The sequence below is a fragment of the Amblyomma mixtum genome, chromosome 1, assembly GCF_055824585.1.
Source record: "Amblyomma mixtum isolate Tamu chromosome 1, ASM5582458v1, whole genome shotgun sequence".
In the NCBI taxonomy this organism is placed as follows: Eukaryota; Metazoa; Arthropoda; class Arachnida; order Ixodida; family Ixodidae; genus Amblyomma; species Amblyomma mixtum.
The window spans coordinates 276,550,690-276,571,066 of NC_143012.1; the positions used below are offsets into that span (position 1 = coordinate 276,550,690).

The following is a 20,377-nucleotide window of genomic DNA, read 5'->3' on the forward strand; positions in this document are numbered from 1 at the left end:
CCATTTCTGGCAAGCTGTCTTCGACTCCATTTGCATCGACAACCCCGATGCCCGCCGACTCCACCTCATCCAGGCAAAACGCCCGTATCAGTGGCCCCTCCCTCCTGGTCACCCCTATGCTTCCTCTGGCGGGAAGCGCAGACGAGCGTCGACCGATGCTGGTCGCCGCTCGGGGAAAGGTCACGGGTCCTGTTCCGTGTGCACAAAATATGCAATCACGCACCTCCCGCGTATGCGGGCTGCGTGAACGCGTATACCGAAACACGGACAACGCCACTTGCACACGTGCATTATACGAGGCATGGGATGCCAGATTAGAGGTTCGCGGCTGGGACTCGCGGCCGCTGCGAGCGACTTTCGCCGGCAGGTCTTGACCCGCGGTCGCCTCGTTGACCTCCACCACCACTGGCCTCCTCCTCCTCTCGCCCGCCCGCACCGCCCACCAACACAGCCTTCCCTCGCCAGCCACTTCCTCGTCGAGGGGGAGAGGCGGCGGGCTACCGCTGAGGACGACGCGGGCTGACCCGAATCGCGCCTCCTATAAGAGCGTGGTGCGGCCGTGAAAGTGCTCTGACGGAGCAGGCAGCTGAGGGAGTTCGGTGGTGCGGACGGAGAGTGCGACCGCCCGAGGGATCTTACACGCGGGCACGCAGGGAGAGATGGCTAGAGGCGGCGAACACGTGAGTGTGCAGACTGCGAAAGTGATCCGTCCTTCCAAACTCTTTTTCTTTTGCCCACTTAGTTTTTTTTTTTTTTTTGAGAACTGGAATATCGAGGAATATTTTTGCACCGAAGTAACATGGGATACGCAGTGTGTTTAAGGTCGGAATGACAATTGCGTGTACACAAGACTTAGCTAAAAAATAAAGAAAACAGTGCAAAAAAGGGACTGCAAGACGGTTATTCCCTTAGGGTTTGCGCAGCCTTGTCCTAAATTTTTCACATTGCGCAATTGCAAAGGCAATGTCAGCTACGCCCCAGAAAGAAACAGATCCGCAAGCTGATGCGCATTCTAGGCATTTCTGAGTGAGCGGAACGAACGAAACCGACTGCAAGCCCAAGAAAGGCGAGAATCGCGAGCACCACAGTGGACAATGCACTCCTGTGTGCGCGTGTCTTGCTCCGGCTGGTTCCAGTCATGGCTGTTCCAGCCGTCACGCCATCTTTTCACAAGATTAGTTAAGGAAGTTTTGGTGATTTGGTATCCTAACACCTCTTAAACTTTGCAAAAAGAAAAAGAAAGAATTAGATACGCGCGAGGAAAAGTAGAAATCAAGAACGTCTGGCAAGACAGGACTGGAGTAAAGAACGCCGACTGCATAATCAGACAGTGATAGAATAAAAAATGTATGTAAAGAAGTAATGCTTGTTCTGACGCAATGCGACCGCAGACTACAGTAACAGACCTACTCATTGTTTGGTTTGGTTTATGGGGTTTAACGTCCCAAAGCGACTAAGGCTATGAGAGACGCCGTAGTGGAGGGCTCCGGAAATTTCGACCACCTGGGGTTCTTTAACGTGCACTGACATCGCACAGTACACGGGCCTCTAGAATTTCTCCTCCAAAGAAATTCAACCGCCGCGGCCGGAATCGAACCCGCGTCTTTCGGGTCAGCAGCCGAGCACCATAACCTACTCAGTGTGCTGTTGGATATAATCAATACTGCAACGGAGTATTTTGAGTTACTCATTACTTTCATAGGGCACTAGCTTCCTATTTAAAAAAAAAAATGTGGCACTGTGAGCATTCTCCCAACTAGATTATAGTTCAAGTATTTGCTCCGCCAGTTGTGAGCGCACCAGTTCACGAAAGTAGATTGTACCTTTTAAAAAACGCAAATACCGTGGTAATTCTCCAGGGATTACAGGTAATTTCCACCAAGGAAGCCATTATAGTAATAAAATTTCATTTACGCTACAGACTAGCTTTAACTTGCCGAAACAACTATTACCTTGCACCGGTATAAGCAAGATTTTTTTTTTTTTGCTATTTACTTTGCACAACCAATCTCTCACTCTGACGCAGTCTGTCGGCCGCATTGGCCTTCCTGCATATCGCTTCGATGTCCGCTCATCACAACCAAAGTAAAAAAAATACATCCGCGATATGCAAGTCACCGCTGCTGCAGTATTTGAGCTGTTGCTCAGATATATCACGAAAAAATGTGTGTGTCAGTTTCTTCTTCCTATTTATTGTTATGCTTAAAATTAATAGGCTACTTGGTTCAATATATTTCAATATAGCAATAAGTTATGTTACTCTTGTCACTGTTCTTATACTCTTTAAAACATTCAACTTAGTGAAGAAAGTGCTCTGTTAGTTTTCTGCTGGTTGTAGAAATTGGACGCATATTAGGGGGTGTCGATACGATTTTATTGCTATTTTCTTTGCGTGACTCGTTTTGTATTGTAGGTATAAGTGTACATGCTTTTTTTACAGTTATTCGTTAATCGCGCTTCGGTAGTTTACTTTGTGCACGTATTCCATGGGTCCGAACTAGCAGCTAAGGCCCAGGTGAAATTTTCACCTATTTGTTTGTTTGTTTTTGTTCATATATTTCAAAGCAAGGAAAATGAAATGAAACTGTCATTATCGTTACCATGAACGACAACAAATGAATACCCAGCAGAATATATGGTACAATTGAAACAGCGCAGGGCAGAAGGCCTAAGAACAGAGCAGAGGAAAGGAGGAAACGGACAACACAGCACTGAACTAACAACTGACATTTATTTGGCACGCTGTGCGTATAAATACATTTCGGCCACAAAATAGAAAACACCGCAAAAAGCGCATTCATGCGCCCGGATCCCTGCAAAACAACCCAAGCTAAGATGTGCAATTCAGGAAGCGAAATTCTTTTTTTTTTTTTTGATAAAGATACTGATGGAGCACTTACACAAGAATCACCTGGACCTTGCGCTGTTTCAGTTTTACCATGCGTAACCAACTCGCCCATCAGTTCGTGCTTTCGGTTTGGTTTGGTTTGGTTTACTGGGGTTAACGTCCCGAAGCAACTCAGACTATGAGGGACGCCGTAGTGAAGGGCTCCGGAAATTTCGACCACCTGGGGTTCTTTAACGTGCACTGTCATCGCACAGCACACGGGCCTCTAGAATTTCGCCTTCATCGAAATTCAGCCGCCGCGGCCGGGATCGAACCCGCGTCTGTCGGGTCAGCAGCCGAGCGCCGTAACCACTGAGCCACCGCGGCGGGTCATGTTCGTGCTTTCAAGCAGGATGTAGTCGTCTCCCGAGGACCCAAATTATTTCTGCTTTGCGCCAGCCACTGCCCCGTTATTCCAGCAAATTCCCTTAACTCGCACGGGGGAAGTAAGAAATTCTCATTTGTTACTCCCGATTCTCTAAATTCTGATTTCCATCAGTCACTTCTTCTGTATCATCATTACAACCCTGGCCGTCATCATCAGCCTGTTGGCGTCCACTGGAGGACAAAGGCCTCTCCCATTCGTCTCCAGTTATCCCTGTCAATTGTGACTACCCTGTCTCAAACCTAATTGCATCTCCCCTCCTAACACACCGCAGCCACCTGCAACGTCTTTCTTATCTGTTCCTTTGTCCTTACCACACACTTGGTTACTCGTCCACCCCCCCCCCCCTCCTCCCTCTCCTGCATTACATATTCCAATCTCGCCCGTTTCCTGCTCTTGATCACCGCTCATCATTATCAGCAGCAGCAGTCTAAATTGCACCCACTGCAGGTCAAAGGCCTCTTCCTCTGGCCTCCAACTGACCTACCCCTTATTTATCTTGGAACCCAGTCTGTTACCCTATAGGGGACCATCGGTTATCTCGCCTTCGCATTATATGCCCTTAAGCTAGTACATGACTAACTCGCTACGATTTCCGCTGTCACAGCTTCAGCTGGAGTTCACTCTCGACGCTACCCCTGTCGTTTCCTTTCGTTAGCTCGCTACGCTGTCCTCAGTCTGTCTTGAAGTCCTTTCGTTAATCGCCCAATTTGTCAGCCTCAGAGATGACTACATCAGGTTCTCATGCACACTAAGATGTCCTCCACAATGAAGTTATGTACTATGACATCAAGAGTGTAGGTGAGTTTCTCCTGTGCAAAATGAAACAAGCACGTTTGGTTTGCCACTCATTTCACGGATAACGATACTGGATTACGATACTGAAGTGGAGCTTATGCAACGGTCATTTTCTTTTTTTATGCAGTAGGTTTTTTATGCCTAATGCATAAAAAAAGAAAATGACCGTTTCATAAACTCCACTTCAGTATCGTTATCCAAGAAATAATTCAACTATCCAGATGCTAGCTTGTGCCACGCGCGCCCACGTGCCTGTATAATGTGATGGTGTCTGCTTTTTATCAGGTGTGATGAATCTTGTATAAATGTGGTTTTCCTTGTAGTAAACCTTAGTTGAAGTTCCGCGTCTTGTCCTGTGGTTTACTCTCTTCGTCCCTCGTCGTTTTGCGCGGTTGCAATATGCTCTCCATTATACTGTGGGCTCTGATATATGTCTGAGCACGATCAGTTCTTTTCCTTCAGCTCCCAGTAGTTCCACTAGCACCCTGCAAAGACGATCACATGCGTCCGCTCAACAAGTCCGCATTCCCACTCGCACACGCCAATGGCGTTCATGGCGGCTGACGTCGAGAGTAACTCGGGATAATGTACATACAGCGAGCTTCTCAGTACAGAAAGCTACGACATGACGCCGCTTCAATAACAAGTAAACGATGAAGAAGACAAATACTGCGCGCCGTCCGTCCCACTTTCACTGGATCTAGCGCTCGTGGAGCGGGAAATAAATAAATGCGTTAAATTAATAACAATAACAAAGTTCCCGACGTCTTTGGGTGCAGAAAAGTGGCGGCGTAGCAGCGCGCCGCCATCATAGCTCCCGCGAGGAGCAGCGTGTTCGTGATCATCAATTTCGCAGTTTGACGTGCGCGTCAAAAACATAGAAAATGTCAAGATGTCCGATAGCGAGCGGGCAGGCGTCGCTGTTTGCACAAGAAGAAGCCGTCAAGTCGGCAGCCGGGCCTAAATGTAGCCTTCCAAACGCAAGGCGGCACGACGTCCGATGCCTTCGCTACCAAAGCGCGCCCCCCCCCCCCCCCCCCCCCCTCCCGCTCCCTCCGGTCCCCCGTAGCGCGCCGTTTTGTGCAACTCCAATCTTTTCTCCCTACTTTCGCCGCCAGGGCTGAACGTCGAGACTCACTTAGGGGCCAGCTGTCGATTCATAATGAAGCTCCCCCCATCCTTCCGCGAGCTGTCGAACGCGGCAAGACAAACTCGTAGCTACACGCGCGACGGGCAGCATCCTTATTGCGTTTCTCCGGATGAAAACAGAAAAAAGGAGACAGAACAGCGAGATGGACGTTGGAGCAAACCAGGAAGAAGGAATCCGTGACGAAAGAAAGTAACCCATTGACCCCGTGTCACACTCCGCCCACTTGTAGCTTTTAACGAATACGCTCGGCTGCTGCGAAAGTAAACAAAACAGCCCCAGCTCAGAAAAACAAGCATACAAATAAAAACAACACACTGTCTACGAGCTCGCTTCTATACCGTGCTGGAACAAGAAAGGGGAAAAACATGTCGAGACAAGCAACATGCATGAGCGACTGAAAGTCGACGGTCTGTTTCGGTTCCTCTACTCCATGGATATACATATTAGCATAGGATAATAGCTTTCGTAAGCCTATTTTGCCATGTTGAGGAGTTACGCAAAGCAACGTACACATCTGAGTTTAAATTGGGACCACCTTTGGTGTGTATTAAAGAGGCCAACAGCCACAGAAACCAAACCAAGGAGCATCGTATTTTTATTTATCTTGTTGCGAAAGCAACACTACTAGAACCCAGCTCGGCTCGTCGCGTATGCTCGTGGCGGTGCGGCTACCAAACGATCTTGTGCCGTTGCCTAGCAACCCGAGTTACTACCCGAGCTTACAGGAGTTACTCGGGTAAGCTCGGGTAGTAACTCGGGTAAGCTCGGACGAACGTCGTGCCATCTGCGCGAGAGGTTGCTCGGGAAGGGCAACATGGGTCGCAAAATCTCGACGGGTGGCTGGGACAGAAACAGCCACCTGCCAGTGCAGTGGCGCATCGCGTAACTTCATCGCCACTGCGCTGGTAGTGGTATATGAAGACTCGCCGCTATCTATGAATCTTAAGTAGAGGATGACCAATTCAGCATACATGGGCATTAACCCATTAAAGATATCATGCCACACCCCTAAGGCCTCCGGAGGTGCCCCCTCCAATTGAAGAATGAACAGCTGCTTTCGCAGGTCTACTCGGTTTAACTACGTTAAGCCCCTATCAATTTTTATTTGTGGTGTTCATCAATGGAGGTTATCAGTTAATATTTCATCGCTTGAAGATATTGATTAGAAAAGCAGAAGAAAAAACAAAACCGCATGATGCCGGTAGGTATACGGAACCCACGACCTCAGAATTACGTGTCGGGTGCTCTACCAACTGAACTGAACTGAACTGAGCGACGACTGTACAACCTTTTTCTTTTGGGAGTATTTATGCTTACGTGTGACCTAACCTTGAGTATGTTCACCAGCGCCACCCTCGTCCATAAGCGGCGGACGTATTACGTCCTGTATTACAGCTGGCGTGACGACGGGTAGAAAGCAGCGAACAGTGCCTTAGTCGCAGGGGGCAGAATACCCCAATGAATGCAGTGCGACACAGACCGCGCCTAGCAGGCGGCGTGGCTGACCAGAGCGATGACGGAACATGGATCGAATAGCAAATACAAAAAGAGACAGATGCATCAGAAATGTGAGCAGAATCGTGACGGTTAGGGCGAGTTGGTCCCTCATAGCGCCTTTTTCCGTGCATAACCAACTCGCTCTTCGTTTAGGAAGTTCGACGTGCTTTGAATTACGTTTTGCGACTCCTGCTTCCCGGGCTTGATAATCAATCAAGGCATACTGAGTGCGAGAAGCCTTCGAAGACAAGCAACATGGGAAAGAAGCGACATCTGTCAGCAGAGGAGCCCGCTGAGGGTCGCTTCGGAAAGCGATTTTGCACATGAACTTACTGCTGACCTATATATTATTTACTGCAGGACATATTTTAGCGCAAATAGAACAAACACGCAGGTAAAAATTAAACTTCTGTGCTGTGTTTTTGCGCATATATACTTACGAGTTCTTGGGGTAAAATGCATCGAGCAGGTTCTATCAAATTTATTCTGTGTGTTGCATATATATGTAACATATTCAGTAATATTCTTAATCGAACAGCACAAAATAAGTTAATTAATTAAAAATCCCTCGTGTCACTTGGTTTCTGTGGCTGTTGGCTTCTCTCATATATATATATATATATATATATATATATATATATATATATATATATATATATATATATATATATATATATATATATATATATATATATATATATATATATATATATATATGCGCCCACATTCGAACGCCTAGCCTTTATCTATCTTCATCGTCTTCTACCGCTGCATTCCCCACTTCCTACTTGTCTTCACTACCGCTTGACAATATATATATATATATATATATATAGTAAGAACGTAGACCAACGTTTGAAACACTTGAAACACTTTATTGACGTTTCGACCGTGGAACGGCCTTCGTCAGAATGTCTGATCTGAAAGGGATGGTACAATATATGTACGTATGAACAACGCACAGGATAATGAACCATAAAAAAAATTGATAAAAAGCATCAGGCACATGGCTAGAAAACGAAAATGAGTCACACTTTGGATCACAAGACGATAAATGAATCACAATGCACAACAGCTACTTTGTGCGAAATTTAGTGTATCTTCTGTGTTAGCTACATATCAAGAACATCATTATGTACTTTGCTTATAATCAGTCCTAAGATTAAAAGTCACCATCTTGAACAGCAAGAATGAAGAAGCAACAAGTTACACGTGATCAACGAAACACATGGTGGCGATGAACAGCATAATCAGTAGAAAGAATATCTATTACTAAACCCAGAAAAGAAACGGATGACAAACACAGTACACTGACCTAAAAACGAAATATTTGAGCATTAAGACGGTATGGAACTCATTTTTCCTGTGCTTTCATTTAAACCCGAAGACACTGTATTGAACTTATATATAAGGTAAGACTCCCTAATTTCCCGGTCATGATTAGTACTAAATCCCGATTCCAGAATGGTCGCAGAAATGTGATCAAATGAGTGGCCGGTGAGTTGGACATGCTTTGATAGCGGTAAGTTTGGTAGGGCTTGAACGTGTGCTCTGTGGTTGTTGAAGTGTAATCTAAAGGGGGTTTCAGTCTGACCTATATATTGCAGATTACATACGGTACACTGCAGCAGGTAGATGACATTTGCAGTATCGCAGTTGAAATCACCGCGAATGCTTAAACGAAAGAGTGAACCGGTGCTATTGACGCTATGAGATGTGGTCATGTGCAGACATACTTTACAGCGACTCTTGTTACATGGATGGCAGCCTACGGGTTCAGGGGAATTGGTCTTTGATGATGTTAGTATATCGCGTAGGTTTTTTGACCTTCTGTAAACTACTTTGGGTGGTTCTAAAAATATGTTCTTAAGGCGATCACTTTGCATAAGAATGTTATGGTGCTTATTTAGGATTGTCGAAATTTTTGGAGCAGATGCAGAATGGGTCAAGACAAGTTTGGTATGAAAGTGCTGAACTGTTGGCTTATCTTTGGCAAGTAGACTCGTTCGGAGTAGTGTATCAGCACGCTTTATGGCGTCATCTATCAGTTGTGGTGGGTAATTCTGCTTAATCAGTGAGTTACGGAGTGTAGCGCAGTTGCTTTCAAACTCAGATTGTTCCGAGCAGATGCGTTTGAAGCGGACCACTTGACTGTAGGGGATGCTGGTTTTAACATGCTTGACATGGCTACTGTCAAAGTGCAGATACTGTTGGCGGTCAGTAGGTTTACGGTACACTGTCGTAGTTAAGCGGTCTTCGTGAAGTGAGACTGTGACGTCAAGAAAATTTATCGTAGATCTAGAATACGTATGAGAAAATGATATCGAAGGATGAACGCTGTTGAAATCGGCAATAAATGATAGGAGTTCGGCTTCGCCATGGGGCCAAATGAAAAAAATATCATCGATGTAACGCCTATAGCAAAATGGTATTAAAGACCGGCTTTCCAAAAATTTGTTTTCAAGCATCCCCATAAAAATGTTTGCATAATTTGGGCCTATACGCGTACCCATTGAAGTACCACTCGTCTGGACGTAATGTTTGCCTTCAAATTCAAAATTATTTAACTGCAAAATAAGTTTCAGTAAGGTGGCCAAAGTACAACTATCGACTGTCTTTTCTGTGCAAGCTTCATTATAGGCAGTCACTGCGGCCCGGATACCATCTTCGTGGGGAATGTTCGTGTACAGCGATGTGACGTCGAGCGTGACAAGCAATGATTCTGGAGGAATAGTAAGATCGATGACGTCAGAAAGGAAGTGCGTAGTGTCTTTTATGTAAGACGGAAATGTGGGCGGAATATTATTAATGAGTGTGTCGACGTAGCGAGACAGATTTTCCGTAACACAGCCGACACCGGAAACAATGGGCCTACCTGGAATATTTGCTTTATGAATTTTAGGTAACAAGTAGAATCTACCGGCTACCGGGCTGAGGGGGACGATTGAGCGAAAAGCGCTTTCTGTAATTTGGTTGTCCTTATAAAGGTCTAGCAAAGTGTTTTTAAGAATATCTTTGAACTGATCTGTGGGGTCATACTCCACAGGCCGATAGAAAGATTCGTCTGTTAGCTGCCTGTGTGCCTCTGCCACATAATCGCTTTTGTTCAATATCACCACAGCACCACCCTTGTCAGCCGGCTTAATTATGATATCGCTTCGGGACGCTAACTGCTCCATTGCTTTTGTCTCGCGAACTGAAAGGTTCCGATGAAAAGGGATCTGTTTCTTATACAGTTGTAGGACATCTTTTTGTACAGCACTAATGTACAACTCTAGACACTTGTCCCGCTGTGTTGGAGGAACCCAGTGTTTGTAAGATGGCAACGTATTGCACGATGCGTTTGAATTAGGCTTATTATGAAAAAATTCCCGAAGGCGAAGGTTCCGTGCAAAATTATCCAAATCTTTCATCAACTGAAACTCGCCAAAACCACCTGTGGCAGGACAAAAGCTAAGGCCCCGGGACAGCACTTTACTTTCTTCGAAGCTTAATTCATGATCTGAGATATTAATTATATTCGAAAAATCGGGAGGACTGCGTTCTTTTTTAACCACTAGTGCCGCCGGGAAAGAAGATGGGCATTCTTTGTCAGTTGAATTATGAAGAAATTCACGATCATTAGTAACTACGTTGGAAAAATAGCCTACGTTGTCTCGTAACAGCTTTTTTGTTTTAATGGCGCAAAGTTCATCTCGCTTTTTGCTTTTGTACTCTTTCAACGCACACGCTTCAGAAGAGCTTAATTTATCATGAGAGCACAGTTGGTTTGCGGTATTACGTAACATATTCCCTGAAGATACATAGTGTTCTAAAACAACACGGGTTAGTTCAAGCGAAGCGGTCGCTAGTATTGTATATATATATATATATATATATATATATTATATATATATATATATATATATATATATATATATATAGAGAGAGAGAGAGAGAGAGAGAGAGAGAAGTGGGGAATGCAGCGGTAGAAAACGATGAAGATGGATAAAGGCTGCTAGGCGTCCGAATGTGGGCGCATATATATATATATATATATATATATATATATATATATATATATATATATATATATATATATATATATGCCGCGAAGTGTTGTAATGTTTCTGTTTAACGCCACCGGTACGCGGCTTTATCGTTTTATTTGTGATGCCAGACGCTACCGATTTATCTCGAATGGTCACAGCTAGGATGAAGTGATTCTACGTTGTTCCAGACTGTTGCAGTTATTTTATAGGCCGTTTCTCCAAATTTCCAGCTTTAAATTGACCACGGCCGAGAGCGACGGGCATTCTCTTCGACTACCGCCGGGCACGCTTGTTGCGACGCCGCCGCCGAGTCATTTGGGGGCGCAAGTCAGCCCAAATAAAGAGTTTCGTTCGGAAGCCATTTTCGCTCTCTTCCTGCTCGCCAGAGTGCAGTCACCACTACGTGACAATATATAGACACCTGGGCAGGTTGACAGAAGGAAAAACGACTTTTGAAGCGAAAGCTTCACTGCGGGACCTCGGGCTTCAATCGCGGACCCTGTAATTTGACCTTCAGCTGGGTTAGAGGTCAAACCACGAAAAAGAGAAAAAGAAATTGAATCAATATCCATGAGTGTGAGTCGAACTCGCGGCTGCGTGAACAGATCTCCTTTAAGGGCCGCAAAACGCCTCGTGTTAAACTGCTCCACACTCTCGCGCTGTCTTCTTCTTCTTCTTCACCTCTTTATAATGGCACATACCCACGTGGGGGGATTGGCCAAGGTATAGTGGTATACATAAGGAAATTTTCATAAGATTACGAGAAAATATCGGAGCCAAACGTGAATTTTGAACTGTGCTTTGGAGAGCGTCGTCTTCATTGACTTCCATCTGCTCCGTCCCGCCGCACTGCCTGCTCATCTTCTACGCAGCAAAAATCGTGCTATCGCTCCGATTCGAATGTAGTAAACATTCTCTGCAGTTTTTATACGAATGTGGGCTTGAGTGCTAGCGCACTAAAAATAATAGTTTGGTTACCGGTGTGTAACGCGAATGTTTGAGCTTTATGTGCGGTGTGCTACAGCAGATAATTTTTTACAGACATGTTCTGTTTTAAAGCGATACCGTTACAGTCCACGTTCCCCACAAAATTCGGTGTCGACGTTGTCGGTGTCGGCGTTGTGAGCGGAAAATCACATGGCTCTGGCAGGTGGTCCCCAGGGAGCAACCTAGAAGGCAGGTGGGCCACCCAGGTCACGTGACATAGCGGCGTCATCACAACCTGCCCATCGTGGCAGGTGGCAGTTAAATGACTGGTCGCTCGGGAAGAGCAACCGGGGCTACACAAGGCACACCGCTGGAAGCACCTGCCATCGCAGGGCAGTGGCGTTTCACTAAACCGCTGCACCACTGCGCGAGGAGGGGCATGAGAACTCCCAGGGATCTGTGAATGTAAAATAGAGAATGAGCTCCCACATATATGTGAATTAACCCATTACGCTATCGCATCACCTGCCTAGGGCTGCAGTGATGCCCTGAAGTGAGCTTCTTTCGAAAGAAAGCTTACAGCAGTGACAGTTAACCTGTTCGTCTGTTTACATTCGCTAGTTAGAGCGTATGATCTTGAACTTGAACCGCCGTGCGAACACAGTAATGCCAAACACCTTTTCCTGGCTGAAGTGTTCAAAACTTAGTTTGCCTCCGAAAGGGTGCAGCGGGGTTTGCAAACCGGGCGCCGGGCCGAGCGTCTCTTGTGCCCGTCCTAGTCCGATGGTGGGTTTTGAATCGAACACCTCCCGAGGCGCACGCCTAAGCCACTGGGCCTAGCTGGGCCAACCATCCCCTTCCACCCAATCTCACTCTTTCCTAAGAGTGGAGATGGGTATTCACTTAGCCACCTGCCAACCGGAACAGATGGCGCTGCGGACACCGATGACGACGACGGCGCATAACTGAGGAACGAGCTAATAAGAGCTAGCACTCGAAAACAAAGCATAAAAAAGGATCTCTTCCTATAGACAGTCGGAAAAAGCGTTCAAAGGTATTTTATTTCCTGCTCGCCACTTCCCGCAAAGCACGCGAAGGCAGACTCCCGCATGCGATGTTATGACAGGGCTTCTGCATTAAAGTTCTCAGCGCAGTCGTTTCCTCTTGCAAAAGCCTAGACGAAAGATGCATTTCTTTCTCGCACAGAGCCCGCAGTTTACAGTTTCCTGCACGACGTTCAGCTGCAACATATATACCATCTCTCCTCCAGGAGAGTCGAGCACAGGAAGGAAGACGACAGGTGTCAGGCTCTTCTCTTTTCCTTTTCCTCTCATCTCGACAGCCGTCTCTCACTGCCTCTTTCTCTGTTCGAGTGCAGGGCCGTGCGAAAGTGACGAGACGCATCCCCTACTTTTTTGTCTCTCAAGGAACGAGCGTGGCACTCTTATTTCTTTCGAGATAGCGCTGCAGTATAAAGAACAGCATCAAGCGCAGCCTGATGCGCGCGCGGCGTGTTGTGTGCCCGGTGCCGCGGTTTATAAATAGGTGCACCTTGCCCACGGCGCGTGTCTGCGCGCGCTCTATTCACGTTGCGAACATGCAGGAAGCTGACCCCCGAGGTCCGGTTGCCGGTCGGCGTCCGCTCCCTTCTCACGACGCGCCCACGTTCGTAGGCACGCACGAAGCACGCCACTGTCATTTGGACACACTCCGCCGGCAGCGGACCTCCCCGCGACCTCTCCCACGGAGGGAGCCTGCCTTCGGGAGAAAGTTCATGCCTGCCGTCACCTCTCGGAGCTGTCCTCCTCGGCTATATTGCGCCGGAACGCAACATACGCGTAGTCGATCCGTTTCTGTCCTGCTGGGAAACGAGCACAGCAGCCTACGGGGCATGCGAGAAACAGAACGCTCTTCGCTGTGGTTGTAGGCCCGTGTGTTTAAAGCGAGCTCGCGAACGGTCATCGCAGGTGTCTAGCATCCAGTCGAGAATCACAGAGTCATAAGAAATGCGAAAGCACCGATGCGACAAATTTAGAAAATGAAAATTTGGCCGGCAGGAAAGGAGAGGAGCAGTAACTGTGTCACTCTCCGTGGACTCCTCGACCAAGAGGGATGGAGGGAGTAAGAAAAGAAAGAGACAATTCATGGTGGAACAACAGCGCGAACTTAGAGAACACAGGACAAGAGGGGAGACACTACAAGCGCTTCTGTGTCTCCCCTCTTGTTCTGTGTTCTCTAAGCTCGCGCTGTTATTCCACCATGATTTCATACCAACTAGCCCAAATGTCTGCTCTGCTACAAGAAAGAGAGAAGCCTCACGTTTAGCGCCGCCACATTATCGGGGGTTGCCATAGTGAAGAATAGGAGCCGCGAAAATGATCAGGTGTTCCAGCTCGTGGCTCTTTGTTCGAACGCCCGAAACGAGGATCGAGTTTGTGAAGGAATTAGGAGGAAGAGGGAAACACATTTATTGGCATGTCTCGATTTCAACATCCAAGATGTCGATATTAAGCCGGGCCATGGCTCACTGTAGGTCCTCGTAGGGGTCCGCCAGCCCGGTGACCCAAATAGGGAAAGGGTAGCTGTCATAATGGAGGGAGGAGAGCGACGAGCCCTGAGAAGGGACAGTGTTCCAAGTCGGCATAGAGGTAAGGGCACCTCGGGCAGTCGGGCTAACCTAGCGAGGGTAAATTGTAATTTGATTTGTATCCTGTGGTATACGCGAGCTTATTGGATTGGGAGGGACGGAAGCGGCGGGTTAAAATTAGCTAGCTCTAATCACATAAGTGTGTAATGTAGCTTGATTACCATATTGATGACCACTCCTTCGTCTACCATCGGTTGGCTTGACTATGGAATCACTGATTTCGCTGGTGAGCTGATCTACGAGCTCATTAAGAGCGATTCCCATGTGGAGAGGAATCCATCAATGGGTTTCACGGCGCGGTTGCCATTGCACAATTATATCATCTAGGACCGCGCGGAGGTGTAATGAAATGGTTCCACGGTGGACCGCTCTGAGGGTGTCATGACAGTCCATGTAGACTGTAGACTACATAGGTCGAGAAAGGCGGGAGGAAAAGAAATGAATGGATAGCGTGTATAATGACTAGGATTTCTAGCCGGAGGATATCAAAGGGTTCCGAGAGCTGGCCCCTAGAGGACGTGAGGGTATCGAGTGATGAGGGGTGGCAGAAGATCGCTGCTGCGGGTCCATTGGCTGTCGTGTGAAAATCATCAGCGCAGGCCACCGTTGCTGTGTCCAGTGGAAGACGATGGTTGTATGTGTTTGTCGTCCGACAACCATTACGTATGGTCAAGGACATGTTTCGCGGAATCGAGGCGATGCGCAGGTTGGACACAAACAGGGAGGAGGAGACTTGCATGGGTTGTCGATGGGTTTAAGAGGATTGTGGGACAATATCCGCCGGACTTGACATCAGGTGGAAAGTCGACCTATCTACGGCGCCATATATAGATTGATGATGGTTGTTGAAGTGCGAAATAGACCGTTATCAAAGAGACATTGCGTATAAAAGACTTTGTGGGGAGGCTGAAAGTAGATTGGTACTAAGTGTGTAGAGCTGAGCAAGGTTTGTCGTGCTGGGTTCGTGTGAGCGATATGTATGAAATCTAAGTTTTATTTTGCAGTGATTCCACATAATAAAGAATAATATGTCATACAAAGACCAAGCTCATCTGTAGGCACCCTTTTGTCAGCCTTGCTTGAGCAGAAAGAAGCACTGCATTCTCATCACGGGACCTCACCCTACCCTATTTTTATCTTGACCAGCGCGATTTGAGCCAGACCGCGCAGACCTTTTCCCCACGCAGATTCCAATAAAAAGCATGTCTATTTCGATCCCTCTATTAAAAAAGAGAAAAGGGCAGCACAACTGCATCAGCACTGAAATGCATTTGAGTAATAAAAGTTATTTTCGCTTCGTTTTCTTCACGCGCGATGTGCTCGCTATTATATTCGTGATTCGGTCGATTCGTATCGTACCGCCGCTTGAAACGCATGCAAATTGGAAGTTGACACGCACGCATCCGAAACGACTCAGAGGCGCAGCAGCGGGTGCGTCTCCATTGATCCGCAACTCAGTTTAGCGTGCCTCATTCGCACGAACGCGTCGGGTTGGTGCGCATCGCATCAGGGCAACCAAATACGGCTTGCTGCCCCAGGGGTCGCCACCGCGTTTTCCAGGTCCGCTGCTTCTCCCCGCACTTTTGTTTTTTTTTTTTTTCATTTTTCGGTGGGCGGCGCGCAGTAGCCACCCCAGGAGGTCCTCCAACAATACGTCGACCCAATCAACGTCGACGATGTTGTGGAGGAGAGTGTCTATATATGGAAGCCAATTTTGAGGTCGCAGCGGGCGGCGCTGACCTTCGCCCCCGTCGGCTCGCGGCCACAATGGGACGATCGGACGGCTGGACCTCCTCAGCGGTCACGACGCTCAACTCGCCGGTGGCAGCACTGAGCGCGGAAAGAAAACTTCTTCCCCGCCTAGCGGGGAGTGGGAGCGGCGGCTTCTGTCGAAGCATAAGCGTGACTTTTTTTTAGCCTCCCTCGTGGTTGAGCGTCCATGGACCGGTGTTCTCCGTCATTAGGGGTAATCAGTTGCAGTAATTCACAGGCCCTGCCCCCTTTTGCCCTCAGTGAGCACAGGCGTCCCTATACAATCAGCCAGTATCCAATGCAGAAAGCGTGACACAGCTATAAAACCCGCCAAAATTCACATGCGTTAAACTTTTACTAAGACAATTCTTTTTTTTTTTCTTGGGGGGAGGAAGAGAGGAGGTGGATGCAGATAGGTTTAAATTCCGGATGAAAGAGATGCGTATAATAAATAATAAACTGCCGAGACTGCAAGAAGTTTGCATGACCACTGATAGCGAAAACTGCCGTCGCCGAACAGGGCTATAGATGCAGTCTTTGTCAACAACGTACAGCCTACCGGGTTTGCTTCTAGGCCACGCAGTAGGGAACGTCTTGTATCATGAGTGTTGCAAATCTCTCGAAGGTGAAAAGAGCAACCGTCCTCGCTCTTCCAAGCCTAAGGGTTTCTGAGTGTGTTGAGAGCCCCGCTACACGGCTGTGCGTTCCTGAAAAAGGCTGTACATGCCAGACGCATCTACAGAGCCCCTTAGAACGCCGCAGGGAGCCCCGCATGAGAAAAAAAAAACTAAAGAGCTCTTGCTTCAGGCAAGCGCATGTCGTCTACGGAGCCGCGCTAAGCAGCGTTATGCAGTACCGCATTGGTTGTGCACTCGGGTACTGGTCCTCATGTCTCCACAGTGGTTTCTTCGCGCGGCCTCCTTCTGGCAAGACAGAACCACACCCCTAAACTCCATCGCCATGCTTCGCTAACTTTTTTTATGGCTTCGATATATGCTAGCCTGCTATTAGGCTTATTGAAATGTGCGAAATAAAAGAACGGGTGATGATGATGATTTATTTATTTATTTACTTACAGATACTGCTGTCTCTGGTGAGAGACATTGCAGGAGTGGTTACAAATACAAAGAAGAACAGGGTATTATATATGGTAGAGAGAGGGTGTGGTAGATGGTCCTTTGCGATCACAAAATGAACAAGGGAGGGGAAAACCTCAGGTTGCTTGAGCCAACGTTTCGACAAGGGGACTTGTCTTCGTCTGGGCAAAGCGTTCATCATTGGCAGGGATTAAATAGGGCCTTCGCTCCGAGGAGGAAGGCCCCGGGGGGGGAGGGGGGGGGGGAGGAAAGTGGTGTGAGAGGGGATGTGTGTCAGGAAGGGGAGGGAGGTGAATCTTGATTCTTGTGAATCTTGAATCTTGATTCGTGAATCTTGATTCGGGTATTGTGTAGTAATATGAAAAGGCAATGCACTGGAAAACTCTTCAGGGAGCAAACTACGCCAGGAACCATGAAGGTTGTTCCAGATTTCAGTTGACATGGGAAAAAAAGAAAACTTGAAACAGTCTAAAAAAGCACGAAAAGGCAGAATGTTCAGGGGGTCAATGCGCCGTGTTCTGTGCGAGGGTTGGGCTATTAATGTGATAGGGGCTGCAACGGATGACAGTTGATTGACGATCCTGTGCAACATGACGATGCGGTCACACAAACGCCTGCACTTTAATGGCTGGAGTGATAATTCCTTAGCACGTGTAGAAGGTGAAAAGTTACGGTCGTTACGATGGAAACAAAACTTAACCGACAAAAAGATGACGTCCAGTAAACGATTTCTATTCAGTCTAGAATCCGCGCTTTCCTACAGTAAACCTCTCTCTATACTATCCTAGCTAAAAGTAATCAAGTGGATAAAAAAAGTCGGCAGAGACACTTAAGTCTGCTTACGTGTGAGAAGATGTAAGCCTTCTAGCTCACGCAGTAGCCGCGCTCTACGGCGGGATTAACCCGATGCCACGCAGCCGGATATACTACTTCTGCATGGTTCTGCGCAGCCGTCGCCGCGGCGTCGCCAGACCCCTTCTGATCTGCGTGCTAACTTAGTGAAGGCAGTCGCTGCCGTACCTCGGCCCGCGCTCCGCCTGAAGGAGGCCTATTCATAAAAAGGGGTGCAAGTTAACTATTTCCAATTATCGACCGATTTCTATCACTTCGTCTTGTTGCAGGTAACTTGAACACATAGTTTCTGGTTATCTCAACTCCTTTCTGGCTGATAATAACATTACAACGCCTGTGCAACATGGGCTTCGAAAGGGCATGTTCATTGTGACGCAGTTAATTAAGCCAGTTAGTGAATTTGCAGTTGTACTCGATAAATTAGGGCGGATTGATGTGCTCATTTTAGACTTTCGTAAAGCATTTCCGAGTTTCGTAGACATTAATGGCTTTAAATATAAGGAACTCCCAGTTAACTCAGGTGTACCCCAAGGAAGCGTATTAGGGCCGCTGCTTTTTCTATTTATGTTAATGATCTGCCGGCTGCTTTTTCCGAGAATGTCTCTGTGAGGCTGTTTTCAGATTACTGCATTGTGTTAAGGAACAAAAATGAAAAGAATGATTGCTACATCTTACAAAATTCTATTTTACCCGTTCATAAATGGCGCGTTAAAGGTGCACTAAAGAGGAATCTTAAATCGTCTTTTTACCGCGGGAATTCGATCTACACCTTCCGAGCATTCTCAGAAACTTCGAATTATTGCCCTGCGCGGCCGATTTCCCAAATTTAAATTGGATTAAATGTCCCTGCTCCCGCCTTTTTTTTTAACTCTCCGCTGAAGGTAGGAGTCAACAAATGCGTGGAGTGCCTTGCAGGCAGTCGCGTGGCGGCTCTACTTTCACTTTCGCTTTTATTTTGCTTTTAGGTTCCCGTGAATAAATATATCCAGTCATAGACTACATAGCTGCAAATTAGGCCCACGTAAATAAAAATACGCGTGGACTCTTTGCTTTCGCCGATCACGACGTATCACTCCGCCGATGGCAGAGCGGCAAGCCGCGCCGGACCAGTTCAAAAGAAGGCGGGAGCCAGGACGCTTAATCCGATTTAAATTATGGAAATTGGCTGCACATGACAATAATTCAAAGTTTCTAAGTATGCTCGGAACGTTTAGATCAAGTTCCCGCGGTAAAAAGAGTGCAAATTCATCTTTAGTGCACCTTTAAATGGGATATGCAACTGAACCTATATATAAATCTGTCCTTTTGAGAATATCGCGTAAAAGAAAAAAACATTTGAGTTCCTTCTCATACCGCCTGCTAAGTCATTTCATTATGGAGGCTATTCATAAAAAATATTTAGGCGTCCTCTTAGCAAACGATTTAATATGGGCAACCAATATTTCTGACATTTGTTCCTCGGCATTCTTCAATCTGTGCTACCTCAGGCGAAGGCTCCAAGTAAGCTGAAACTTCTTGCATAAAAAGCGAAAGTTAAGCCGCCACGCGACTGCCTGAAAGGCACTCCACGCGTTAGTTGACTCCTCCAACCGTCTGCGGCGAGTTAAAAAAAAAAAAGGCGGGAGCCGGGGCGTTTAATCCGATTTAAATTAGGGAAATCGGCCGCCAAGGACAATAATTCGAAGTTTCTAAGAATGCTCGGAACGTGTAGATCGAGTTCCCGCGGTAAAAAGACGAGTTCAGATTCATCTCTAGTGCACCTTTAACGCGCCATTTAGGAACGGCTAAAAGAGAATTTTGTAAGATGTAGCAATCATTCTTTTCATTCTTGGTCCTTAACACAATGCAGTAATCTGAAAACAGCCTCACAGACACATTCTCGGAAATAGCAGCCGGCAGATCATTAACATAAATAAAAAGCAGCGCTAGGAGTCCTCCTACAACTCCTGGAGCAGTGGTGCAGCGGTTATGCGGTGCGCCACAGCACTGCGATGGCAGGTGCTGCCACCGCTGGAATCAGTGTAATCCAGGTTGCTCTTCCCGAGCAACCTCGAGCTACCATTAATTCAACCGTCATACGCCAGGCTGCATGAGGACGTCATCTTTTATGGGAACCATGAGTGTTAGCGCGCGCGCGCACACACACACACACACACACACACACACACACACACACACACACACACACACACACACACACACACACACACACACACACACACACACGCGCGCGCGCGCGCGCACGCACACGCGCGCGCACGCACACACGCACGCACGCACACACTCACAACACACAAACACAAAGCCCGTTTACATGAACTCGACAGAGTCGAGTCGAGTTTGCTTGTTGGGTA

The 20,377-nt window shown here is 47.1% G+C and overlaps 1 protein-coding gene across 1 annotated transcript in view; it reads left to right on the top strand.

Moving 5' to 3' along the window:
• The first annotated feature begins 659 nt into the window (after window positions 1-659).
• The window catches only part of LOC149371788 (uncharacterized), a 28,366-nt gene continuing 8,648 nt past the window's right edge, over window positions 660-20,377 (top strand). Inside the window, exon 1 of the mRNA XM_089581148.1 lies at window positions 660-680. Within this exon, the coding sequence (XP_089437274.1) occupies window positions 660-680 (21 nt within the window). The remainder of the gene's footprint in view (window positions 681-20,377) is intronic.